The 27,717-nt window shown below is 46.8% G+C and overlaps 1 protein-coding gene across 2 annotated transcripts; it reads left to right on the forward strand.

The window, feature by feature from the left end:
* Nucleotides 1-188: 188 nt before the first annotated feature.
* Nucleotides 189-27,717, forward strand: EGFL8 (EGF like domain multiple 8). Of its 2 annotated transcripts, XM_060238958.1 has the most exons (9): nt 189-321; nt 10,231-10,350; nt 14,372-14,484; nt 15,897-15,992; nt 18,402-18,566; nt 20,465-20,560; nt 25,531-25,607; nt 26,423-26,564; nt 27,506-27,717. In XM_060238958.1, the coding sequence occupies exons 1-9, from the start codon at nt 221-223 to the stop codon at nt 27,553-27,555; spliced, it is 960 nt and encodes a 319-aa protein (XP_060094941.1). In that variant the 5' UTR covers nt 189-220; the 3' UTR covers nt 27,556-27,717. The 2 variants fall into 2 exon arrangements, with proteins under 2 accessions (XP_060094941.1, XP_060094942.1); XM_060238959.1 differs by lacking the exon at nt 15,897-15,992.

Genomic DNA, 27,717 nt, shown 5'->3' on the forward strand with positions numbered 1-27,717 from the left:
AGGACTTGGAGTTAAGCAGGATCTCCTGCTAATGGCTGCGGTTCAAGCTGCTTCTAATGACACAGACAATGGGAAAACTGGCAACTTTACTGTGCATAAGCAGAAGGCATTTCCCCTCCTTCCCCTGGATATTTAGTTTATCATCTTTTGTCAGCATGCTTAACAGTTTCTCTTTTGTCCCACAGGTCCGCCGCTTTGAGCCTTTCCCCCTCACCCTGATATGGGGTGGCCAGGAGTTGGCCCCACAGCCTTCCTCTGTGGGGGGCTTCTCATCACCTACCTTCTAAGGGAGGCATCTGGACAGAGCAAGCTGCCGGAGAGGTAAGGCAAGGAATTAACAAATGATAGCTTCATGGAAGATATGTCTATCAGTGGTTACTAGTGATGGTGACTGAGGGAAAACTTCACATGCAGAGGTCCTAAGCCTCTGAATCCCAGGGTCAGGAGGCAACTTCAGGGGATGGCCTTGGCCTCCATTCCCTGTTGGTGGCCCTCCAGAGGAACTGGTTGGCCACTGTGTGAGACAGGAGGCTGGACTAGACCACTGGTCTGATCGACCAGGGCTCTTACATTCTTATAAAAGGGGATTAGGTCAGGGGTCTCAAACATGCAGCCCAGGGGCCAAATCAGGCCCCCAGAGGGCTCCTATCAGGCCCCCAAGCAACTGGCTATCATGTCCTTCCTTCTCCCTCTCTCTTGCTTCCTTCTGGATAAAGTTTGCTTGGCAAAGCTTGCTCCATTGCACAGGAGCTATAGAGCAAAGCCTCTATTTTCTCCATTGGCTGAGGCTCCTCCGTTGGGGAGTAAGGGAGGAGGCAGAGCATGCTTTGCCAGGCTCTCTCAATCACACAACAGAACTACTGAGCCAAGACTCTCTTCCTTCTGTTGGCTGTGGCTCCTCCCCTTAAGAACATAAGAGAAGCCATGTTGGATCAGGCCAATGGCCCATCCAGTCCAACACTCTGTGTCACACAGTGGCCAAAATTTATATATATATATATATATATACACACATCAACTTGTATTTGCAGCTGGGATTCTTGGCCCCAATGTGCATTACTTTGCACTTGGCCACATTGAACCTCATCTGCCACGTTGACGCCCACTTACCCAGCCTCAACAGATCCCTTTGGAGTTCCTCACAATCCTCTCTGGTTCTCACCACCCTGAAGAATTTAGTGTCAACTGCAAACTTGGCCACTTCACTTCCCCATCCTGGTCCTCAGGGGAAGGAAGGAAAGAGCCAGTGCTTCCTTTGTCCAGTCCCCTGGATCCCATGGGAGAGATACAAAGAAAGCAGCTTTAAGATCAACAAGTGCTAATATTTTAAGCATTTTTTAAAAAAAACCCTTTCAATTGTGGTTGCCTATGTCCTTTATAAAGTTTGTGTTTCCACTACCTAACCTTAAATAGGTACACATGTGGCCCGGCCCAACAAGGTCTCATTTTTGTCAGATCAAGCCCTCATAACAAATGAGTTTGACACCCCTTGACTAGGTATATTCATGGAGGATAAGTCTATCAATGGCTACTAGCCACGGTGACTGAGGAGAACTTCCACATTCAGAGGCAGTCAACCTCTGAATCCCAGCACCAGGAGGCAACCTTAGGGGAAGGCCTCAGTCTCCATGCCCTGTTGTTGGCTGTCTAGAGGAACTGGTTGGCCACTGTGTGAGAGAGGATGCTGGACTAGATGGACCACTGGTCTGATCCAGCAGGGCTTTTTGATGTTCCTTAAGAGGGGCTCAGCCTATGGGAGAGCTCAAGCAGGGTAACAGGCAGAAATCAGAGACTGGTAAAAAGATGTAAAGGCCACGGAGAAAGCTGAAAACATGGGATTGTGCCTGTCAAGAAACTGAGAGACACCTAAGTGTTTGTGTATTCAATGTCTCTATGTTTATAAGTGCTTCAGGATTTGCACCAACAGTATGTTAAAGCTTATAGGCACTCAAATAGTCCCAGGTGGAGACTAACTGGATACACCTGTGAAGTCAGCCCACAGATGACATACATTGTTTAGATCTAACCTTGACAGGTTAGCATCTAGAGTCAAGGCTAGATGACAGCTTTTGAATTAGATCTTGTCAGCGATTGGCTGACCAGTCAGCCAGCCTGGATAAAATCAGGCTAGGTGGCCACTAATGGAGGAGCTTCTACTTTTCCAAGCCAGAAGCCAGGAGTCTTCTCCATGAGATCTAGGAGAAGGTAACAACACAACCAGGTGAAGGAGGATGGGACTTTGGAAGACGTCTCTCTGGTGTTGTGGGCCTGGCAGAAGAAAGGTGTCAGTGAGTATTAGTCTATGGCAGGCATGTCCAACTTCTAACTGGTCATGATCTATTTTTTCCAGACAAAAGTGCTGGTGATCTACCACCATGAAAATTAAGTTTCAAATTAGTTTCGAATTAGATTTTAACTCACCAAAGTTGGGTGCCACCGCCACCGCCCCACATTTACAATGCACCTTCTGTCATTTACTGGTCAGCAAAATAAGCAAAAACAAAACAGAGAGACAAAGATCCAGAAAGAACTGCAAACAGTTTTTCTTAAAATTTTATTGTTATAACTTTCTTTAACTTTTATTGAGTCATTTGTGTTAGATGTATGTCAAGTATTGATCCAGGCTGATCTTGCGGAATCTTTAAAACTTCGCTCTTGCTAAATTAGTGAGACGTCTGAGCCTGCATTTCATCCACCAGCTTTTTGAAGTTGGGTGAATATTGCGTGAGGGCCAGTCTCAGGGAATCCTGGAGATGTTCATCTGTCATGTTGGAACGCTGTGTACTCTTTGTCATTTTCAGATGGGAAAACGCAGATTCACAGAAATAAGTTGAACCGAAACAGGAGTGTACAGCTTCACTGCATCTTCTCAAGTTGGGAAATTTGTCTCTAGGCACTAGCTTCCAAACCGATTCTTGCTCAGCACAGGTCTTGAGAAAAATGTCATTTTTAAGGGTTACTATTTCTTTTTCAAGAGATGCCTTGTTCAATGAGTAATTTTTACTGATAGTAGCTGCAGTTTCCCTAATGTCCATATCTGCTTTGAATGGATATGACGAGTACTCCACAACTTTTTCAATTCTTTGGAAGTCACAGAATCTTTCTTCGAATTCCTGCATAACAGAGCAGATTTCTGTCACATACTTCTTGTTCTGAAAAACAAAATTTGGATAGTGTCCTAGATGGTCCTGTGTATTAGGAAAATGATCAAAAGTGTTGTTTGCAAGGTCAGTCATCATTAACTTGAATTTGCTCTTGTAGGATGAAACTGTACTCGTCATCTCACCAATGCATTTGTTTTTACTTTGTAGTTCAATGTTCACATCACTTAGTTTGCCTGTAAAGTCAGTGAGAAATGCCAGATCACACAACCACTCCTCATCTTCCAACTCTGCTTTGTCATCTCCCCTCTCCTTCAAAAACCTTCTTATTTCATTCAGCAAATCATGAAATTTTTGCAGAAATTTGTGCCTACTTAGCCAACTTACATCTATGTGCAAAATGATTTCTGCTGCCCCTTCATCAAGAGTAAAATTGAAAAGCTGTCTTTGAAGTGATCTTCCACTAACTGAATTTACAATTTTGAAAGTGATGTCCATGACAGTCTTTGTATTGAGTCTTTTGCTTGCCAAAACTTGCTGGTGAATGATGCAGTGGTAAGAAAGGAAATCTGGAAAGTCGTTATGCTGTCTACAGAGGCCTATGAAACCGTTAACCTCACCTGTCATTGCTCTTGCTCCATCAGTAGTGATGGAAACAAGTTTATGTAATGGAAGATTACACTTTGTCACAAAAGAATGGAAAGAGCTGAATATTTCGTGACCGGTAGTTCTCCCTTTTAAAGAAAATAATTCCAAGTAGTTCTTCTTTAACACTGAAGTATTAAAAAGCCATCCGGATCAAGACTAGTAACTGGGCTATGTCTCTTATGTCTGTAGATTCATCCAGTTGGAGTGAGAAAGCAACAGAAACATCCTCCAACAATTGTTCAGTTGTGTCTCCACACATCTTTTCTATCTGCCGCACGATGGTGTTTCTTGACAATTGTACATCTTGAATAGCAGCTATGATCTCATTCTTAAATCCTTCAAAAGGATTGTCAGCTGCTTCAAGAAAACAATCTTTTACAAATTCTCCTTCATTGAAAGGTTTGCATTTATTTGCGATCAGGTTGCTGACCTTGAAGGATGCCATGCTTGCATTGACTGAATGTGACCTTGGCTTCGCCATCAACTGTTGCTGTACAGTCAATTTAGATTTAAGTTCTTTGAGCTTCAGTTTACGAATTTCACTTTTGGGTGGAAAATCAGCATCAAACTTATTGCTATGCAGAGCCTTATAATGACACTCCAGATTACCCTTTTCGGGCAAGGATACAGCGGTGTTATAAAGTAGACAACAACACCATGATGAAGTAGTTCATTTCTCATTCATCGTGAAAGTGGTAGGTTTTGCTCTTCTTTGGAACACTTATCATTATTCTGGGGTGGCTGCGGTGCTAAGTTAACACTGGCTGAATCTGGTCCAAAACTGTCACTGTCCCAAAGTATTAAAGATCAACAGGAACTGAAGACCTCTGGATGATGCCAAAACCACACATGCAGTTCTAAAAGTAAAAATAAGAATTCATCATACTGGCACCGATAATCAAATACCACCACACCAAACAATCATCAAAAATCCCAAACACCTGTCCAGCAAACCATGAGACCAAGTGGGGCTGGTGACCTACCTCTGACCCCTCCGCGATCTACTGGTAGATCACGATCTACCTGTTGGACATACCTGGTCTAGGGAATTAGCCAACTACTACTACACAGTCCAATGTAGGGAGATAGGCAAATTGCCTTAAGGTTTTGTTTAAGTGTTCCTTTGTGCACAGTATGTTTGTTTTATTGGTTTTTATCATCCCATTTTTTGTTTCCCTTTTCCTCTGGTCTTATAGAAAAATATATAAACTTTATTTATAAGTTTGCCTTTTACTTGGTAGACCTGGGACCTGGTAACACCCTGACCAAAAAGAACCTACATAACATTTTATTGAGTTTATATTATTATGTCAGCAGCTGGGTATTTGATAATAATCTGAAAATCTTTTCTTGAGAGTGCCAGTAAACTAGAAATTAGTTACCAACAAAAAAAGTACTTTCTCACGCCATGCAGCCTGTGTGTGGAACTCATTGCCACAGGATGTTCTAATGGCCACTTGCATTAATGATTTTTTTAAAATTAAAGGATCAGATTGTTCCATAGAGAAGAGGCCTGTTCACCCCCCTACACATATATGCATATACATGGGCATGGTCTGTATGTTTGACAGTTGTTTGCTAGGCTGAAATTCCACAGATGCTGTGTTTTCTACACTGGAGATGCACGGCACATGGAAAATGCTTCACCTGTTGACTTTTCTGCATAGCGTGCTGAAAGTGAAAGGCACAGGAGCCTTGCAAACTGGAAAAAAGTGGCAACCCCAGATGTAATGGCAGCTAGTAGGCTTGATGGCAAACTTGTCCACAGACAGCATGTTGTAGTTCTTGGGCTTAACAGCCTCAGTCTTGGGAATCTAATAATACTATCCTGAACAGAGCTGCAGCCTATTGTTGAAGTTGGTCGGCCTCAAAGCATGCAACTCGGGTTAGGATGTGATTGTTAGAAGACTACCTTTTCCTAAGTGAACCTGCCCATCAAAAGGAAGCACTTCTTCATCCATGTGGAATTTACTAGCACAGGAAGCGGTGGCAGCTACAAGCATAAGCAGAGGGATTGGATAAACATGTGGAATAGAGGTCCATCAGTGAACCTCCTGATGGCACCTGGGTTTTGGCCACGGTGTGACACAGAGTGTTGGACTGGATGGGCCATTGGCCTGATACAACATGGCTTCTCTTATGTTCTTATGATCTTTGTAATGCCCTCCTGGTTCAGAAGGTGTGACGGGCATCTGCTTGAAAGCCTTTTCTGTGGTGGCATCTTTGCAGTGCCAGGAAAAGACTGTCTTGTTCTCATATGCCTTTGAGAGCCCTTTTTTTTTTATCCAGTTCTGGCTTTGTGTTCAATCCTCCTGTCTTTATATTGTTATGGCTTGATTTTTTAAAACCTATCTTATCTTATATTTGTAAACACCTGCATTCTGAAAAGCAGGGTTAGAAATCCTCCCAGATAAATCAATTACATACAAAATAGGAAGGGATAGCTCTTGGTATCATACCTGTTTTATGCTTTCTAGGATGTCTGTCCAACACAGGTTTGTTAAAAAGAATCTGCAACAAACAGGTGATAAATAAATTGTGCATAAAAGCCATGGGAAAGTTTCTTACTTTTCTTTCTTGACACAGGAGTGGGCACTACTGTTCAACAGTAATTTCTGTTTCCTTTATATGCTTTATTCCTACTGTACGCTCACAGTTTCCCCCCTTTTTTCTTGTTCATTCCTTCTTTCTCTCCTTCCATTCCTTCCTCCTCTTCAGACCTCATACTTTGTGTAGCTCTGTATTCCCCAGTCAGAAACGACTGGTGTTTGCACAGGGGACTACCTTTAACTTTATATTGAGTGAATTCACTTTTAATTTTACTTACTTCAGGTCTCCTATTAAGTTATTGTACATCTTCTTATTTGTTTTACAGTATGCAAAGCTCTACAGTTTGGTATATCTGGTCTCTTTCAGTTCATTGCATATTGCTGCTTGACATGTTATTTGCATTCTGAACATCTTTACTTATTCTCGTGGTTTTACTTTCCTTTCTGTATCTCTCTGAGTTTTCTCAATAATTTTTTTGAAAAGTTAAAAAAGAAGGGGAAAAAAATAATCATGAATAACCATGTGAAAGGTCAAGTGTGTAGCCCACGCTCCCTAGAATCCCAGACCAAAAAAAACCCATGTCTGTGTCTCCTCCTCTTGCCAGAAGATACTCCTTAGAGACGTACCTACCAGTCTCTGCCATGTCCGTTTCAAAGATGAAGAAATTCACTTTAGCTCAGGGGGCACAATCTATATCATAGGGAGGATGTGTGCTGAAGTTCTATTAGATCCCTCCTTCTCCAAACAAAGTTTTGTTTGTGTTCCCAAGGCCTCTTGTGAAGCTTGAACGCAGCAATTCTTCTGCATTAGTGATGTCCAATTCCCATTTTCCAGGGATTTTCTGCCACTCCATGTAGGCGTCTAAATGTTACGGAATGTGACTTCTAGACAACAAAAGCGTTGGTGTGCGTGCACAAAGGAAGTGGACAGGTGCATTGTAGCACAGAGCACCCTGTGCGTGTAAAATACAGCGGTGCAGCAAAAAGGCAAAGAAGGGGGCTCTAGATCAAATCAAGCCTGAACTCTTCCTTGGAGCCACCAGACAAAAGTAATTGGAAAAGACAACAGTGCTAGGGAAAGGGGAAGGCTGCAGGAAAAGGGGAAGAAGACCCAACAGGGGATGGATTGACTCAGCTTGCCAGACTTGAGCACGGCTGTTAACAACCAACTGGAGGTTATTAATTCGTAGTGTTGCTGGAAGCTGGAAATGACTTTATGTTACAGAATGTGACTGTAGACAACAAAAGCATTTGTGTGTGTGCACAAAGGGAGTGAACAGGTGCATTGTTGCACATAGCACACACTGTGTGTGCAAATTAGAGTGGACTGGCAAAAAGACGAACACTTGGCACACACTTCACACACACACCACTCTGCAGTTCTGAATGTATCTTTTAAAAGCCCTGCTGTCCCTCTTCAGTTGATAGTAGGGTTGCCAATCCCCAGGTGGGGGCAGGGGATCCCCCGGTTTGGAGGCCCTCCCCCCACTTCAGGGTCATCAGAAAGCGGGGGGAGGGGAGGGAAATGTCTGCTGGGAACTCTATTATTCCCTATGGAGATTTATTCCCATAGAAAATCATGGAGAATTGATCCACGGGTATCTGGGGCTTTGGGGGGGCTGTTTTTTGGAGTAGAGGCACCAAATTTTCAGTATAGCATCTAGTGCCTCTCCCCAAAATACCCCCCAAGTTTCAAAAAGATTGGACCAGGGGGTCCAATTCTATGAGCCCCAAAAGAAAGTGCCCTATCCTTTATTATTTCCTATGGAAGGAAGGAATTGAAAAGGTGTGCCGTCCCTTTAAATGTGATGGCCAGAACTCCCTTGGAGTTCAATTATGCTTGTCACAGCCTTGATCTTGGCTCTACCCCTAATGTCTCCTGGCTCCACCCCCAAAGTCCCCAGATATTTCTTGAATTGGACTTGGCAGCCCTAGTTGATAGACAAGGTGATGAGACGAGTGTCGTGTGACTTGCAGTCTGTGATCATGTATCACAGATGGGCTTTGATGATGCTTCATCTCATACTTGTTTCCCATCTAGAGAGCCATTCACACACTCAGTAGCCAGTCATCATGTGGGAATGGTTTAGAAGATAGAAGATATTGGATTTATATCCCGCCCTATACTCTGAATCTCAGAGTCTCAGAGCAGTCACAATCTTTTTACCTCCCCGCTCCCCACAACAGACACCTTGTAAGGTAGGTGGGGCTGAAAGAGCTCTTACAGCAGCTACCCTTTCAAGGACAACTCCTATGAGAGCTATGGCTGACCCAAGGCCATTCCAGAAGCTGCAAGTGGAGGAGTGGGGAATACAAACCCCGTTCTCCCAGATAAGGGTCTGCACACTTAACCATTACAAACTGGCTCTTTACATAGATGTGTGAACCAGCAATCATGTGTTTATTTAGGGTTTTTTTATTGTATTCAAACTGATCTGTGAGTAGTATAATTCTTTCCGACCTTAGTGATTATTATAATGTGTTGCTCTTAATCTGTAACCCAGGCAACCTGCATGTCAGGCTTGCCAACCTCCAGGTGAGGCTTGGAATTCTCCTGGGTTTACAGCTGATCTCCACAAATCACATCCCATCAGGGTTCTCCCAGGATCACAACTGATCTCCAGACAACTGAGATTGGTTCCCCTGGAGAAAATGCCTGCTTTGCAGGGTGGACTCCATGGCATTACGCCCCGTGAGGTCCCTCCCCTCCTAGAATTGCCAGTTTGGTGCAGTGGTTAAGTGTGCGGACTCTTATCTGAAAGAACCGGGTTTGATTCCCCACTCCTCCAGCTGCTGGAATGGCCTTGGGTTAGCCATAGGTCTCATAGGAGTTGTCCTTGAAAGGGCAGCTTCTGGGAGAGCTCTCTCAGCCCCACTGACCTCACAGGGTGTCTGTTGTGAGGGGAGACGATATAGGATATTGTAAGCCTCTCTGATTCAGAGGGTAGGGCAGGGTATAAATCTGCAGTCTTTTTCTTCTTTGCATCCTGGAGTTTGGATGGTAGACCGTGGGGAGGGCACGGTTTGCAGTTGGGAGGGTACTCTACTACAGGGTATAATGCCGTAGCATCCACCCTCCAAAGCAACCATTTTCTTCAGGGAAGCTGCCTTCTGTAATTCTAGAAATCAGGTGTCATTCCAGGTGATCTCCAGGCCCCACCTGGAGGCTGGCAACCCAACCTCAACAGATTCTGCCTGCGTCAGGCTCTGCCCCCGAATCTCCAGGAATTTCCCAACCTGCATTGGGCAACCTCACTACACTCCCAAGATTTGCAAATAGGCAGATCAGCTGCCTAGCATAGAATCTGACAACCTGGCGATAATTTTCATTTTAAAGCCTTCTCCTAGTCCTTATGTTTTGCACACAGGAAATCCTCAAATCCCCTATCGCTTGCCTCCAGCATGCCAATTTGGAAGGCAAAACACAGAATGAGCTTTGTGTGAAAGCAGCCCATTTCGCTCTACAAATGACCTCCCCCTCTCCCAGATTATTTTCATTTTTAAAAAGTCAGGCCATCATTCAGTGTACTTGCTTGTGATTTCTAAATTTGTTGTAAATGACTGCCGGTAGAATGTGGGCTGGTTGGCCAATGAATTTATCCCTCTACTTAGTGTGGTTGCCAACTTTGGCCAGGGAAAGTGCTGGGTGTAGTGCCTGTGGAAGAGAGAATTGGGGGAAGGATTTCCTCTAGAATCTATAATATGCCAAACTATACTGTCAAAGCTGCCATTTTTGCCAAGCAAACTGCTTTCCATCATCTGGAGCTCAATTATAATTCCTAGTGGACTTCAGAGCCCCACCTGGAGGTTGGTAACTGTACCACACAGCCCTGGTTTCAGCCATCTCAAGCTCCAGGCTTTTGTCAATTCAGGAACTGATGTCAGCACTCTGTGAAGTCCGGTTCTCAGTTTTCTTCCTTCTCTACTTGCAGCCGGGTGTGCTCCCGCCACATCTTGCGAATCCCTCTAGTCTACAACGAGACGTATGCCAAGCCTCAGCATCAACCTTACCTGACGCTGTGCCCTGGACCTCGGGTCTGCAGCACCTACAGGTATGCAAAGGCTTACCGGATCTCCTGCATGCCGGATCTTGGCTGTGGCTTGATGATGTCATGAGGTGAAGTCTGGTGATGTCATACGGTGGAACTTGGCGATGTTCTATCAAATAGCAGGATGCACTGTGATGATGTCCACACACCATTGGGGTCCTTTACCACACAGTGTCTGAGACAGATGAAGATGGGTAGCTGTGTTAGTCTGTCTGCAGCAGTAGGAAAGAGCAAGAATCCAGCAGCACCTTAAAGACTAGCGACATTTGTGGCAGGGCAGGAGCTTTCGTGAGTTGCTGCTCACTTCTTCAGATACCTGAAGACTATCTGAAGGGAGTCCCTGGAGTGGAGAAGGCAACAGTGGGCAGCTGACTATTCCCCCAGGGGCACACAAAGCTTTAATCTGTGCCCGTGGTAGCCAGGCTTCAGATATCTGAAGAAGTGAGCAGTGACTCATGAAAGCTCATCCCCTACCACCAATGTTGTCAGTCTTTAACCCTGGCGCAGAGTGGTAAAGCTGCAGTGCTGCAGTCCAAGCTCTGCTCATGACCTGAGTTCGATCCCAGCGGAAGCTGGGTTCAGGTAGCCGGCTCAAGGTTGACTCAGCCTTCCATCCTTCCAAGGTCGGTAAAATGAGTGCCCAGCTTGCTTTGGGGGGGGGTGGGGGCGGGTGTAAAGTGCAAATGACTGGGGAAGGCAATGGCAAACCACCCCGTAAAAAGTCTGCTGTGAAAACATCGTGACTTGATGTCACCCCGTGGGTCGGAAACAACTGGTGCTTGCACAGGGGACTGCCTTGACCTTTAAGTGTCTGGGAATGTGTGTAAATGCAGTCGGGGTCTTTGCTAAGATTGGCTATTCACCATGCTGAAAAATAAGATCAGTGACATGGCTGTGGAAGATCCTGTGACTCTCTTCCATGTAGGAGCATCATCTGGATTTATAGGTCTTCCTTTAACGGAGAAAGGTGACTTGCTGTGGAAAGTCTGGGCTGGCCTCAGCACACCCTGAGGTGAGGCAGCTACCAAGGCCAGGTCTTCTGATGGGGACCACTGCTGCCATCCCCCACCATCTCCGCTTCCCATTGGCTTCTGGGGAGCCCTTGCACCACCCATACTCCCAGCTGCCTGCACTGCCTAGCAAAGCCAAGGAGGAGTGGGCAAACACTAGGGAAAGGCTTTTCTTGAGCAGGAACGCACAGGAATGCAGTTCCAGCTGGCTTGGTGTCAGGGGGTGCGGCCTAATATGCAGATGAGTTCCTGGGTCTTGGGTAGAGTTGCCAAGTCCTCCGCAGTACCTATTGTACCATAGAGTTTTCCCTCCCAAATTGCTAGTACATCTGGGAAAACCATAGAGTTTTCCCGGAAACGCCTAGAGCGGTCAGCGCGCAGCATTGCCGGTGCGATAACATCACTTCTGGGTGATGTCATCGTGCTGGCTCCATCGGGAGAGGTTCCCCCCACCAGCCCAATGTGGGGAATCTCCAGGGCGGGAGAACCCCTGCCTGATCTGGGGACTTGACACCCCTAGTCTTGGGGCTAAAGCCTAACATGGGGCAACCTTATTCTATGGTTGTGGGGGAGCCAATAAATTGAAGCGCTGCATGGGGTTGGGGGGTCTGGTTCCTTGATTGATTGGGAAAGAGGGAGTGAGGTCTGTTTGATCTGGCCAAATGTGCTCATGATTACAAAAATGAAGTGCCCTGCTGCATACGGGAGCTCAAAAAGCAAGGCCCCTGCCCCAAAGAGCTTCCAGTCTAAAATTCATCATAAGCCACTCTGGGTCCACTATAAATTGAAGAAAATAAGATAAAATAAATGATGTGGGGGGGAGGTATGTAACTGAGACCCAGCTGCATGTGGGTGAGGCTTAATTTCTGTAGCAGATGAGGACAATTCAATAGTCTTGCTTTGAAATGAAGGAATGAGATCAAAGGCATCCATCTTCCGGCTTTATCCCTCTGGAATTCAGGGGGAATGTCTCTCTCATGAGCATCCTAAGGATTGTTGCCAGTGGGTGTGCATCCAGAGCATTTGAGAGCTTTCAAAATGTGGGTCTGAGCTCTGACATTTGGCCAAAGATTCCGACTCTAAAGGGCCCCACGCATCAGAAATAAAAATAAACCTTCAAAAGATTTCAATTTAACTTCTCCTCAGGGCTGGCCATGCCACTAGAGAAACTAGATGAATCGCCTAGGGCTCTGGCCTTCTGCATGTGCCAAATTGGGCGCCCCCCACGTAGGCTTCCCAACCCTCCCGCCCTGGCGGGGGACCCCAGGATTTACAGCCTCTTTCCCGCTCTCCAAAAAAACGGAAGCGGGGGGAGGGGGGAAACGGCGCCAAGGAGCGTGGCGAGCCTCCCCATCTCGGAGGAGCAGCTAAGGTGAACCGGAGAAGAGGCGGCAGCAGCGCAGCGGCATCGCCTGCTCTGCCCCGCCTCTGAGGCGAAATCAGAGAAGGGGGGGGGGTGGAGGGAAGGAAGACATTTTAAAAGGTGTGCCGTCCCTTGAAATGCAATGGCCAAAACTCCCGTTGGGGTTCAGTGATGCTTGTCACACCCTTGCTCCTAGCTCCACCCCAGTGTCTCCTGGCTCCACCCCCAAAGTCCCCAGAGATTTCTTGAATTGGACTTGGCAACCCTACCCCCACGTGACTTGGTGATGTTATCATTGTGGGAGGTGTGTGTGTGTGTAAAGAACAAAGAATGTTGTGATAACAGATGCGAGCCTTCTAAGATTCCTCCATTTTGAACCCACAGTGGGCTAATCTCTATCCTTGCAAGGTGGAGCCGACAGCTGCAGTGAATTAAACCTGAGGTAGCCTAATAGGCAGATGGTGAGCTGGAGAGCTGGGCCCTCAGAGTTGGAGTAGAATTTGAGGGAAAGGAGACGACGCAGCTGGCGCCCAGTGTTCCCTCTAAGCTGAGTTAGCGTGAGCTAGCTTACAGATTTTTAGCCTCCAGCTCACACATTTTTACCTTATCTCAGGAAAAATGGCCCCAGAGCACAATAATTTATGAAGTAGCTCACAGCTTTAATGCCAGTACCTCACAAAGTAGAATTTTTGCTCACAACGCTTTGCAGCTTAGAGGGAACATTGCTGGCACCTGTGACTGCAGTTTTATCTTCTTTTGATTGTTGGCAAAGGCTCTCCCCAGAAGCCGGTGAAGAATTTGTTGAAAGCTTGGAGCTGTTATGGTGGTAACCAGGGCTTTTGGGGGGAGAAAAAGCCCAACAGGAACTCATTTGCCTATTAGGCCACACCCTCTGACACCAAGCCAGCCGGAACTGCGTTCCTGTGCATTCCTGCTCAAAAAAAGCCCTGGTGGTAACTATTAGGAACTATTAGGTAATAATGACTAATATCATTATTTTGACTTCTTGCCTTCCCCTCCTTCTCTTGGTTCTTGGAATTTACCAAATAAAGAACTGTGTACTTTTGGAATAAGGAGTTTCCTTCCTCGTGCAGCAAATGGCCCACAGCCGGGTGGAAGAGCCCTATCTGGGGGGGTTTCTGAAGGAGCAACCTTCATTACGGGGGCGCCAGAAGATAGCTTTGCCTAGGGTGCCAGTCTAGGGCTGGCCTTGCTTCTTTTCTGGTCAAGTATTTAGAGTAGGAAATAATGAGCAGGGGCTTTGGGGGGGGGGGGTCCTTTAATGTGTGTATTTGTGTGCTGAGGGGGGAGTTAGGGTTCTCTAGGAGGGAAATGTGGTCAAGCAAAGCAAAATATGGTGGGAGTGCACAAGACCATTCTTTTCTCAAGATCTGCAGCTGAATAGTTAAAAGAAACAAGCTTAAAGACAAATTCATGGGGGAATCGATTCATCCGTGGTTCACGCTATTAGCCGGAACAGCAATACATGGAGCCTCCACGTTCAGAGGCAGTCTATCTCTGGTTGCTGAGCACTGGGGACAAAGCCCAAGGTCTGGCTCTCTGCACGGGCACAGTGGCTGAGGATCTGAGGCCAAGGGCCCTGGACCCCAGAAAGAGGGTCCACCAAAGACGTTGGGGTTCTCTCCCCTAGGACTACATACCGGGTGGCCACGCGGCAAGTGAAGAAGGAGATCCTGCAGTCCAACGCCATCTGCTGCCAAGGATGGAAGAAACGGCACATGGGGGACCAGAAGTGTGAGGAAGGTGAGTCTGACACTGTTGCAAATTTACTGCCGGGTTTGTTCCCCTGAGAGGGGCAAAATGAGACAGGACTCCAGAGCCAGTTTGGTGTAGTGGTTAAGTGCAGGACTCTTATCTGGGAGACCCGGGTTTGATTCCCCACTCCTCCACATGCACCTGCTTGATGTGACCTTGGGTCAGCCACAAGTTCTCTCAGAGCTGTTCCGCTCAAGAGCAGTTTCTGTCAGAGCTCTCTCAGCCCCACGTACCTCACAGGGTGTCTGTTGTAAGGTGGGGAAGGGAAAGGAGATTGTAAGCTGCTCTGAGACTCCTTTGGCTAGCGAAGAGCAGGGTATAAATCCAATCTCTTCTCTTCTTCATGGCCATCATGAGGCCACTGCTGCCATTTTAAAGCCCTTTAAAAGCTGGATCAGGCCATCAGCACAGTGGACTGAGGTGCTGTTTCTCTTGTGAGTTTACTGTTCTGCCTCCTAAGGACAACTCAGAAATTTCAGTTTTCTTTGATGGGGCGGCGGCCAATTCTATTGCGTCTCTGTGTCAGGAAACCCCTGATAACAGAGGTGGAGCAGAATTCCTGTCCAACATCAGCAGTAGAAACGAGGCAAGAATCACAGAGACACGCTGGTACGGCCTCCTCTGAGGGCAAGTAACTCTGCTGTGTCCCCGCCTTGGGAATCATGGGATGATCCAATCACTCACCTGATGCAGTGACACGCCAGAGAAACTTCCGTTTGGTGGAGGCCAGTTGGAAGAAGGCAGGGGCAGAACAGGTACTCATGCATGGACACGCCTGGCAACCTCTTCTTCCCCCTTCCTGGAGTGGGTATTTGGGGGTACAGAAAATCCTTTAACTGTTTAATTACTGTAAGGGTTTCCAACCTTTGTGAGCTTGTAGGCACCTTTGGAATTTTGATACAGGGTGCAACCACCAAATGGCCACCATGGTTAGCCCAAGTGCAGAGGATCTGAGGAGTAATTTAAAAAATACTCTCTTTTTTTTTGTATTTGTGTGTGTGAGTATGCACCTGGAAGTCATGGCAACTTCTGGTGACTGACCCCTGCTGGGGGCCTGGAGGCTATTCAGAGAGGTGAACAAAGCCTGACCCTGCCCTCCCGACTGCTGGTATTCCTTGGAACTCTCCTATCCAAGTACTTGGCAGAGTCAAGCTTGCTCAGCTTCTGAGATCTGACAAGATCGGGCTTGCCTGGGCTATCCAGGTCAGGGCATTAAAAGAAAATACTGGTTTTTATACTATGTTATATACAAGCATCTTTGATATATATATATATATATATATATAGTTATATTAGGTAATTTTTTTCCCCTTTCTGTATTTCCTTCATGGTATTTATTTTTTAAAAATATCTAAATTTTAAAAAGAAGTGTAGTTGTGTTTTCTCCTTTCCCTCCCCAGCTGTCTGCCACAAACCATGTCAGAACGGAGGCACCTGTATCCAACCAAACCAGTGCCAGTGCCAGCCAGGCTGGGGGGGACGATACTGCCACATTGGTGAGTGGAAGCCCAGAATTGTGGGCTCCCAGGCCTGTTGTTTCCCCCTCCCTTTTTAATCCACTTGTTCTCCCTCCCAGTAGGCAAGGTGAAAAGCCAACACCAGCCTATTTGGCTGAAATTGACGAGAGGCCCACAGGAGCGAGTCTGTAACAAGATGTCAGGTTTGATCCTTAGGTGGGACATGAGTCAGGTCAAACCTGACTCTTCAGTCACACATTCACATGAGGAGTGAGGACTAACCTTTAAAAACTCTCAGCCACTCTGCGTGGGTCTGCTGTTCCCCCACTGAGGGCACCTTTGGGTGTTCTGTTCGAAAACATTTGGGCTATGATTGCCTTTGCTTTAAGAATTTGCTAAGAGGTGTATTGCAGCTTGAAGAAGCTCTTTGCTAAGATGTCTATTACAGCTTGGATATGCTGTCTACCAAGGGGTTTATTGCAGCTTGAAGAAGTCTCTGCTAAGAGGTCTTTTATAGCTTGAAAAAGCTTTTGCAAAACAAGGGTATTTATTTTTAAAAAATATCTAATACTTGTAATATGTTGTAAGTACAACCTTGTCCTTTCCTCTTTGAAAATTTGGCTGCATCCACTGAGAGACATTCATCATTTGGAATATCACACCAGGATTACATGGAAAAGCTGGACAATTTTACCATATAAAGGAAAAGAACTCTTGGTGTAAATGCTTCCTTTTGTTCAAAGGACTGAGCATTATGGTTGTTTTGATGAAAGCAATATATGTGGGTTAAATACAATTATTTATATTTGAATGATTTTTCTTGTTACTTAATTGGATATAGAAGCTGGTTCACGTGGGGCTTTTTGCTTTTTGTTGCCTTGTTCTTTTCTGCCGTGATACTCTTTGTATGTTGTATTCCCCCACTGAGGGCACTGAGGGCATAGTGCTATTCCCCCACTGAGATCTGGATGAGTGCCGGGCACCTGTCCCCCTGTTGCTAGTGGCCATTTCCCTGCCACTACTCAGCTGGCTGGTAGGGGGAGAAATGACAGGAAATGAAGAGAATGTAGGCCAGGTCTCAGTGTACTGTGACATTACTCCTGGGTGCCTGCATTTGGCAGAGATACCAGAGCATCCCAGCGTCCCCCGAGGGCATGCTGATGTCACTTCCTGCTGCATGGTGGTGGCATCAGTGCACCGGAACAATGCTGACACTCGGCTCTTACAGCTGCAGAAGTGTGCTTGAAAAGTAGCAGGAAATACTTCCCAGCATTCAACAGTTAAGGATCTGGTGTCTTAGACAAACACACCCCTTACTTATGGTCTCTGGTTGGTCAGTTTGGTGTAGTGGTTAAGTGCACAGACTCTAATCTGGGAGAACTGGGTGTGGTTCCCCACTCCTCCACTTGCACCTGCTGGAATGGCCTCGGGTCAGCCATAGCCATCAGAAAAGAAGAACTCGCTTATATTGACATGGTACAGCACCACATAATGGTTTTAAATTGTAACTATATTTTATTGGTTTTTAAATTGTAAATATAAATGTCGTTAGCTGCCCTGAGTCCGCTCGCGGAGAGGGCGGGATAGAAATTTAAGGTAAATAAATAAATAAACTCTGGCAGAGGTTGTCCTTGAAAGGGCAGCTGCTGTGAGAGCCCTCTCAGCCCCACCCACATCACAGGGTGTCTGTTGTGGGGGAGGAAGGGAAAGGAGACTGTAGGCCGCTCTGAGCCTCCGTCCTTGAAAGGGCAGCTGCTGTGAGAGCCCTCTCAGCCCCACCCACCACACAGGGTGTCTGTTGTGGGGGAGGAAGGTAAAGGAGATTGTGAGCCGCTCAGAGACTGAGTGGAGGGTGGAATATAAATCCAATGTCGTCGTCTTCCTCTTCCTTCACAGGCAGCTGCTGAGTGACCTTGGGCCAGTCATGGTTCTTGAAAGAGCTGCTCTCTCAAGAGCAGTTTCTGTCACAGTTCTCTCAGCCACACCTACCTCACTGGGTGTCTGGCTTGCCATCAGTGGGTATGGCTGGCTTGGCATCAGTGGGTATTTGCATATTAGGCCACACCCCTGACATCACCATTGTTTCACACAGGGGTTTTTGGTAGAAAAAGCCCAGCATGGGATAGAGAAAGAAGTCCTTTCCTCCCTTTCTCACAATACAAGAACTCATGGGCATTCGACGAAATTGCTGAGCAGTCGGGTTAAAACGGATAAAAGGAAGTACTTCTTCACCCAAGGGGTTAGTTAAAAATATGGAGTAGAGGTCCATCAGTAACTATTAGCCACAGTGTGTATATATATATGTGGAGTTATATAATTTTTTTGGCCACTGTGTGACACAGAGTGTTGGACTGGATGGGCCATTGGCCTGATCCAACATGGCTTCTCTTATGTTCTTAATCTGCAGACTTCTAAATTTGGTTCCACTCTCTCTTTTCCCCCTTGTAGATCTGGATGAGTGCCGGGCACCTGTCCCCCTGTGTGCGCAGCGCTGTGTGAACACCCCTGGGAGCTACTCTTGCCAGTGTGATCCTGGCTATACTCTGGGTCCAGATGGCAAAAGCTGTCACCTGCTTCCTACAGCCCAGCCTTCACCTGGGCCCGGCAGCAAAGGTGGGGATGGCTGTGGCCTAGCTGCTGGGTTGGGCTCCTTCGGGGGAGGAATGAGCTGTGGGGCATTCTGTGATCTCTCATTCCGAAAGCACTTTGGAATGGCAACCCTACAAGACAGCCAGTGTCGTTTTGGACTGAGAGAGTAAGAGTTCGGCTGAGAGAGGAAGAGTGGCCCAAGGTGACCCAACAAGATTCCAGGGCAGAGTGGGGATTCAAACCTGGGTCTCCCAAATACCATACAGGGCTTTTTTGTAGCAGGAACGCCTTTGCATATTCGGCCACACATCCCTGATGTAGCCAATGCTCCAAAGGCTTCCAGGGCTCCTAGTACAGGGCCTACTGTAAGCGCCAAGAGCCCTGCCAGTCCAGCACTCTTAATACCCAGAAGTGACATCACATTATCAGTCTGACACTGATTCGACACTACAGGATTCAGGCAAAACTCTATGGTTTCACCATAGAGCAGGGTTGGCCAAACTTGCTTAACATAACAGCCACATAGAATACACATCAGATGTTTGGGAACCACAAGACCTGAACGTCAGATGTTTGAAGGAAAGACAGAAAATAGAGGGAGAACGGAGGGAAAGGTGGAAATAAAGCAACTTTAACTTTAATTGCATTTTCCAAGCTGCCAGCTGGCTTGACTTGAAGAAGTAATTTAAAGAGACAAATGCCTTCTCCAAGCTGGCCAATGGAAGAGTGGGGGCTTGGAGAGCCACAAAATGTGTGTGAAAAAGCCACATGGGGCTCCTGAGCTGCAGTTTGGCCACTCCTGCCATAGAGTTTTGTCTGAATTCTAGAACACTGCATTGATGTCACACTGATGATGTGACATCACTTCCAAATGGTTGCAGGAAGTAACATGGCGCTGTCTGTGTTATGCCCTCTTCCTCTCTGGCAACCCCACTGAGCTTGTATACCAGTCCCCACAGGGTGTAATGGAGTGCCCAGCAGACATTCAACCTCCCCCCTCCCTCCTGCTTTTTAATAACCCTGAAGCGGGGGAGGGTCTCCAAACCTGGGGATCTCCTGCCCCCAGCTGGGGATTGGCTACCCTAGGACATAGGGTTGCCAGTTCCAAATTGGGAAGCACCTGCAGAGTTTGGGGGCTGAGCCTGAGGAGGGTGGGCTTTGGGGAAGGGGGGGGGGATTTCAGTGGTGTAGAATGCCGCAGAGTCCACCTTCCGAAGTAGCCATTTTCTCCAGGAGAGCTGATCTCTGTGGCCTGCAGATCAGTTGTAACCCCAGGGCATCTCCAGCCACTACCTGGGGGTTGGCCACTGCCTGCACTTCGATTGTGGGGCTCTCGAGATGTTTTGTCCAGACGTGTGAGAGGAGGGTTGTCAAGTCCCATTCAAGAGATATCTGGAGATTTGGGGGGTGGAGCCAGGAGCAAGGTTGTGACAAGCATCATTGAACTCCAAAGGGAGTTCTGGCAGTCACATTTAAAGGGACTGCATACCTTTTACATGCCTTCCCTCTGTTGGAAATCATGAAGGATAGGGGCAGCTTCTTTGAGGGCTCATGGAAGTGGACTCCATGGTCCAATCTTTTTGAAATTTGGAGGTTGTTTTGAGGAGAGGCACTGGATGCTATGCAGAAAATTTGGTGCCTCTATCTTAAAAAAAAAAAAACAGCCTCCACAGAACCCCAGATACTCAGGAATGTATTCTCCATTATACCGTATGGGAATCGGTCTCCATAGGGAATAATGGAGTGCCCAGCGGACATTTCTCTCCCTCCCCCCTGCTTTCTGATGACCCTGAAGTGGGGGGAGGGCCTCCAAACTGGGGGATCCCCTGCCCCCAACTGGGGATTGGCAAGCCTATGTGTGTGTGTGGGGGGGAACCCTCACAGAAGGAAAGCACAGGACATGAACGACTCTGTGTTTCCAGGGGTGCGTGTGTGGAGAGACAAGGGTGCCGAGGACTGGGGAGCCAAGGAGGCAGAGGAGCAAAGACTTGGGCCTGCTTCTCATGGCAAGCACACAGGTAAGAGCATCACTCACAGAATGCTCTTCTGTACAGCATATATCGTGGATGTTACGTCAGAGGTAGGGATGCCAGCCTCCAGGCTGGACTTGGGGATCCCTCAGAATTACAGCTCACCTCCAGACCACAGAGACCAGTTTCCCTGGATGGAATGGACACTTTGGAGGGCGGACTCTATGGCATTGTACCCCACTGAGGTCCCCGTCCTCCCCAGGCTCCATCCCCAGATCCCCAGGAGTTTTCCTGCATCTTCCATCAGTGGCCTGGCAGGACCTGGCAACCCTACCTAAAGTAGCTCAGAGCATTGTATTGTAGTTGTTCCTCACCCATTTTTTCCCTCACAACAACCCTGTGACTGGCCGAAAAGTTCAGTGTGGGGATTTGAACCTGTCTCCTAAGATTGCAGCCCGATGGCTGTAAAACTTGTGCTACACCAAAACAAAAACAAAACAGAACTAAAAAGTTCTCCTGCTGACAAGTTAGCATGTCAAAGAGAATTCTAGATTACTGATTCATTTAAAACACTGATAAACTTATCTTTCTCCCAGGAAACTAAGACCCAAGGCGGCTTTCCTCCCTGGATGGGGTGTTGCTTGTTTATGTGTTTGGTGTAGTGGTTAAGTGCGCTGACTCTTATCTGGGAGAACCAGGTTTGATTCCCCACTTCTCCACATGCACCAGCTGAAGTGACCTTGGGTCAGTCACAAGTTCTCTCAGAGCTGTTTCTCTCAAGAGCAGTTTTCTCTGAGCTCTCTCAGCCCCACCTGCCTCACAGGGTGTCTGTTGTGGGGAGAGGAAGGGAAGGAGATTGTAAGCCACTCTGAGACTCCAAGTGAAGGGCGGGGTATAAATCCAATCTCTTCTCCTCTTCTTTTTATTGCATTATTTTATATATTTTCATTTGTTCAGATGTTTTTATAAACCATTTTATGTATGCTCCCTTGAGAATCCTGATTGGGTGTAAAAGTGGCATAAAAATGGTTTATATAAATAACAATGGTTTATATAAATAAATAAACCATAAAAACATCAAAAGATAACCAATAGCCAGCAATACATATATTTAAAATTTATCTAGTACATTTTTAATTCTGGAGAACATACATTGTTCTTCCTTCCTAATTCTTCACAACAAATCAGTGAAGTGGATTAGGCTAAGTATATAGCTGGTCCAAGACTATCCTGCAGACTTTATGAGAGTGTGGATTGGAATCCAGGTCTTTCCAATTGCGCTCTATAAATTGGCACTATACCCTTGCATGCTAGTATTCAGTTTTTGAAGAATTACTGGGAACGGAAGAATAGCCAAAGCAATTTGGCCCTGTCACAGGTTTGCCACCTCAGGGAGAAAATGGCCATACATTTCAAAGGAATCAACTCTTGTCAGTTTTCTTCATTGTTCAACTTTCTCACCTACACATAGTCATGGGGAGTACTGTGGTGTTGCCAAGCCCAAATGTCTGTGAGCATTTTAGTGTTGATGAATTGTTAGCATCAGAAGGACAGACGGTGCTTGAGACATTTTAAAGACAGAGAGACATTTTCATGAAGATATGCTTTTACCAGCTTATGATAAACGCTAAACAAACAACCCCTCTTGTGTGACAAGGGAAGAATTCAGTCAGGCTACTTGGAAGTCAAACAGAAAATTATTCTGACTCGAAGTCAATGGCTGATACATTTTTCTTAAATTTTCTTTGGTTTGCTAAGAATGGAGGAAGCTAATGTCACACACCAAACGGGATTAATGAAAGATGTAAAATAAGCAGAATAGTTTGCACTATAATTAGGAAGTGAGAAAGCAGAATTGCTGATTCTTTTCTCAAATACAAAGTTTTAATCTGGTGAAGAAAACTAGGTCAAGATTCAAAGCAAAGGTGGAATTCAGCTCCTCAGCAATTCACCTTCCTGCTCTCAGCATTTTGCAATGCTGAACTTGACCACAGAAAATAATGAGCCATGTTAAAAAATAAAGCAAATGCAATGGCAGGTCAGATGGGGAGAGTTTGGACCATGGGTAGTTTGGGAGTGGGGAGGGGCAGAAACTCTTCCCATTTGACCTGCTCGGCTGTAGCTTGGAGCCCTTTCTCATAGATGAAGGTTAGGGGCAGAAATGAGCCCCGTGGCACAGAGTGGTAAGCTGCAGTCCTAAGGAGAGCCAGTTTGGTGTAGTGGTTAAGTGTGCGGACCCTTATCTGGGAGAACCGGGTTTGATTCCCCACTCCTCCACTTGCACCTGCTGGCATGGCCTTGGGTCAGCCATAGCTCTGGCAGAGGTTGTCCTTGAAAGGGCAGCTGCTGTGAGAGCCCTCTCAGCCCCACCCACCTCACAGGGTGTCTGTTGTGGAGGAAGGTAAAGGAGATTGTGAGCCACTCTGAGACTCTTCGGAGTGGAGGGCGGGATATAAATCCAATATCATCATCTTCTTCTGATCATGACCTGAGTTTGATCCCGGTGGAAGCTGGGTTCAGGTAGCCGGCTCTAGGTTGACTCAGCCTTCCATCCTTCTGAGGTCGGGCAAATGTACCCAGCTTGCTGGGGGGAAAGGGTAGGTGACTGGGGATGGCAACGGCAAACAACCCCACAAAAAGTCTGCCGTGAAAACATTGTGATGCGACGACACCCCATGGGTCGGTAATGACTGGTGCTTGCACCTTTACCTTTAGGGGCAGAAATACGTACTGTCACCAGAGCTTTTTTTGTAGCAGGAACTCCTTTGCATCTTAGGCCACATACCCCTGATGTAGCCGATCCTCCAAGAGCTTACAGGGCTCTTCGTACAGGGCCTATTGTAAGCTCCAGGAGGATTGGCTACATCAGGGGTGTGAGGCCTAAGATGCAAAGGAGTTTCTGCTACAAAAAAAGCCCTGGCTGGCACTGGGTTTTTTTGTTTGTTTGTTTACATCCAGTGATCCCAAATTCTGGAGCCTGTTTGCTTTTTGAGGATAAAATCCACATACATCCTTAATGCAACTGTGGGAGGGGAGAACCCTTTGGGTGGCTGTCTGCTGGCTGGCAGTCCCCATGCCAGCAGGCTGTCCATTGGATGTCTGAAGATTCAGACTGCAAGTATGGGTAGAATACATGAAAGGGATGAGGGAACTTAAAAGGGGGGTTTAGAAGTGTGTGCACCTGAAAGCATGGCTGTAGGATGCGGGAGACTTGTCTTAGCAATAGTATGTGCGAAAAGGATCTAGGGGCGTTAGTGGATCGTACGCTGAACGTGAGTCAACAGTGTGATGCGGTGGCTAAAAAGGCAAATGCAATTTTGGGCTGTATCAACAGAAGTATAGTATTCAGATCACGTGAAGTTGTGTCGCTTTACTCTGCTTTGGTAAGACCTCACCGGGAGTATTGTGTTCAGTTTGGGGCACCACATTTTAAGAAGGATATAGACAAGCTGGAACGAGTCCAGAGGAGGACGACAAAGATGGTGAGGGATCTGGAGACCGAGTCCTATGACGAAAGGTTTAAGGAGCTGGGCATGTTTAGCCTGGAGAGGAGGCTGCTGAGAGGTGATATGATCACCATCTTTAAGTACTTGAAGGGATCAGATCCTGGCTTAACAAACTGATTCAGAGATCTCAGTCATTTCAACTGCACGTCTTCTTTTCATAGAATCATAGAGTTGGAAGGGACCTCTAGGGTCATCTAGTCCAACCCCCTGCACAATGCAGGAAACTCACAAACACCTCCCTCTAAATTCACAGGATCTTCATTGCTGTCTGATGGCCATCCAGCCTCTGTTTAAAAACTTCCAAGGAAGGAGAGTCCACCACCTCCTGAGAAAGCCTGTTCCACTGAGAAATCGCTCTAATGGTCAGGAAATTAGATGATAGATAGATAGATAGACAGACAGACAGACAGATAGATAGATAATTTATTGTCATTGTTCTCAAGAAAATGAGAGCAACGAAATGAGGTGCTCTTCCACAAACATACTTCCTAATTCTTCCTAATGTTGAGCCGGAAACTCTTTTGATTTAATTTCAACTCATTGGTTTTGGTCCTACCTTCCGGGGCCACAGAAAACAATTCCACACCATTTTCTATATGACAGCCCTTCAAGTACTTGAAGATGGTGATCATATCACCTCTCAGCCGCCTCCTCTCCAGGCTAAACATCCTCAGCTCCTTCAACCTTTCCTCATAGGACTCGGTCTCCATAGCCCTCACCATTTTCGTCGCCCTCCTCTGGATCCATTCCAGCTTGTCTATATCCTTCTCAAAACTGAACACGATACTCCAGATGAGGTCTTACCAAAGCAGAGGAAAGTGATACCATCACATCACATGATCTGGACACTATAGAGCCAGTTTGGTGTAGTTGTTAAGTGTGTGGACTCTTACCTGGGAGAACCAGGTTTGATTCCCCACTCCTCCACTTGCACCTGCTGGAATGGCCTTGGGTCAGCCATAGCTCTGGCAGAGGTTGTCCTTGAAAGGGCAGCTGCTGTGAGAGTCCTCTCAGCCCCACCCACCTCACAGGGTGTCTGTTGTGGGGGAGGGAGATAAAGGAGATTGTGAGCCACTCAGAGACTCTTGAGTCGAGGGTGGAATATAAATCCAATGTCTTCTTCTTCTTATACTTCTGTAGATACAGCCCAAAATTGCATTTGCCTTTTTAGCCACTGCAACACACTGTTGACTCATGTTCAACGTATGAGCCACTAAAACCCCTAGATCCTTTTCGCACATACTACTGCTAAGACAGGTCTCCCCCATTCTATAACCATACATTGGATTTTTTCCTACCTAAATGCAGAATTTTACATGTATCCCTGTTAAAATTCATTTTATTGGTTTTAGCCCAGTTTTCCATCCTGCCAAGGTCATCCTGTATCCTGTTTCTGTCTTCTGTGTTTGCAACCCCTCCCAATTTAGTATCATCTGTAAATTTAATAAGCATTCCCTCTATTCCTTCATCCAAATCATTGATAAAGATGTTGGTCTCTTGCTTTTGTCGCAGAGCAAACTTTAGAGATGCAGGAGAAGATTTCCAACGAAGTCCACGAACTTCAAGTGAAACTAGAGCAGCTAGAAAAGGTGAGCTAAAAAAAGCCCCCAAGCCAGATTATTCTGTTATCTGTCTGTGGAAGCTGTTTCGAAAAGAAAAGACTGGAAACTATTGAACCGCCTGGCTTTGTGTGTGAGAGCAGCCATCTAAACAAGCTGCTCTGTCCAGCTCCAGATGGGGCCTGGAATTCTCTCAGAAATACAATGTATCTCCCCAGTGCTTCAGAGTCTTGTGAGGAAAATTTTTACTTTGTGAGCTACTGCAGAAATCAGTATGTTCAGGGGCCAGCCTTCCTGACTTAAGACAAAAATGTGTAAGCTGGAGGCTAAAAACCTGTGAGCTAGCTCATGCTAACTCAGCTTACAGGGAACACTGCTCCAGACTACAGAGATTGGTTCCCCTGGAGGGAATAGAAGCTTTAGAGAGCAGATTCTATGGTATACCATGGCTTCTGGGTGAAACCCCTCCCTAAATTCTCCCCTCCACAAAATCTCTAGGAATTTCCCTGACTAGAGTTGACAACCCTATCTGGGAGAGAGGAGATGGTGGCTTATTTTTTAAAACTGGGGTGGCTCCCTCCTCAGGACAGGCCATGTCTGGTGAAGTGAGATGACATCACGATGGAAAAGCTCTGAGGGATGAGCGACAAAGCAGGGATGGTTTGGGGGCGCATTACAGAATCCGGCCCCAACAGCTGCTTCAAACAGTTAGCACTAGCACTCCACCAGCGTTCCCATAAGATCGGGCAAGTTGGGAGGGGGCTTGCGGGGAGGGGGGCAGAGTTTGACAGGTTGGACTTCTGCACTTCCAAAATGTGACTGTAGCTCCCTCCCTCTCTACGCAGCGTCTGGATCGTGCCATTTCTGTCTTGCCACCCCCCCTGGAGCCCACGCAGCTGAAAGAGTTGTGGAGTCGCCTTCAGTATCTGGACCAGGTGGAATCGCTCAGTGACCAGCTCCTTTTTCTTGAAGAGAAACTGGGGGACTGTGAGTGCTAGAAAGACCCCCCCATACCTCCCCCCACCCCCAGCAGAGATGGCTAGCAGCCGTGAGAAAACCTTCCTATGTGACTAGATCTCTTGCTTCTGCTGGAAGTTTTCTAAGTAAGACTACTGATCCACTGGAGTTAGTACATAAGAACATAAGAGAAGTACGGCTGCCAAGCCCCCAGTCCAGGCAGGGGTTCCCCCACCCAGGAGGTTCCCAACCCGCCGGCCCACATCGAGCTGGCGCGGGGAACCTCCCCCTATGTCGCTGGCACAATGACGTCACCTGGAAGTGATGTCATCAAAATGGCAGCGCACACAAGGGGCCGCTCTAAGTGTTTCTGGGAAAACTCTATGGTTTTCCCAGATGCTCTAGCCATTTGGGAGGGAAACTCTATGGTACAATAGGTACAGGAAGCTGGGGATTTGGCAACCCTAAAGAGAAGCCATGTTGGATCAGGCCAATGGCCCATCCAGTCCAAAACTCACAGTGTCACACAGTAAGCTGCAGTACTGCAGTCCCAAGCTCTCTGCTCACAAGCTGAGTTCGATCCCGGCAGAAGCTGGGTTCAGGTAGCCGACTCAAGGTTGACTCAGCCTTCCATCCTTCTGAGGTTGGTAAAATGAGTGCCCAGCTTGCTGAGGAGAAAGTGTAGATGACTGGGGAAGGCAATGGCAAACCACCCCATAAAAAAAAGTCTGCCATGAAAATATGATGCAACATCACCCCAGATTCAGAAATGACTGGTGCTTGCACAGGGGATTACCTTTACCTTTACAGCAGGCATAGATGTCCCTGAGGTCATTCGAGGTGAAACTCTTCATCTGTGGAATCAGCACCTATCCCAGTTGGTTGATTTCCCTTTAGCACTCCCCCACCCCCACATAGCTTCCTCAGTTACGAATCCGCCGTCTTTGTTTTTCTGCTCTTTCCTTCAACAGGTGCCTGTCAGAATGGCAAAAATGGCTTTGGTTATGATATTGCCCGGTGATGCCAGGATTCAGTATGGATTTTGGAGTCAACCCCCCCGCCTACCTGGACGACTCCTACCTATATACCAGCAGTGGCCGCTTGGTGCTCCCATTAACACCTCGCCCTTTATTTATGCTAAATGAGTACATTCTGGTAATTCATTAAAAGCCACTTTCACAGT

This window comes from Heteronotia binoei, chromosome 5 (genome assembly GCF_032191835.1).
Source record: "Heteronotia binoei isolate CCM8104 ecotype False Entrance Well chromosome 5, APGP_CSIRO_Hbin_v1, whole genome shotgun sequence".
Classification (NCBI taxonomy): domain Eukaryota; kingdom Metazoa; phylum Chordata; class Lepidosauria; order Squamata; family Gekkonidae; genus Heteronotia; species Heteronotia binoei.

Coding starts and splice junctions, on each gene's coding strand:
- EGFL8 (XM_060238958.1), top strand. CDS start 221: ATGGGGTGGCCAGGAGTTGGCCCCACAGCCTTCCTCTGTGGGGGGCTT. Junction 14,485..15,896: donor GGACCAGAAGTGTGAGGAAG/GTGAGTCTGACA, acceptor TTCCCTCCCCAG/CTGTCTGCCACAAACCATGT. Junction 25,608..26,422: donor AACTAGAGCAGCTAGAAAAG/GTGAGCTAAAAA, acceptor CTCTCTACGCAG/CGTCTGGATCGTGCCATTTC.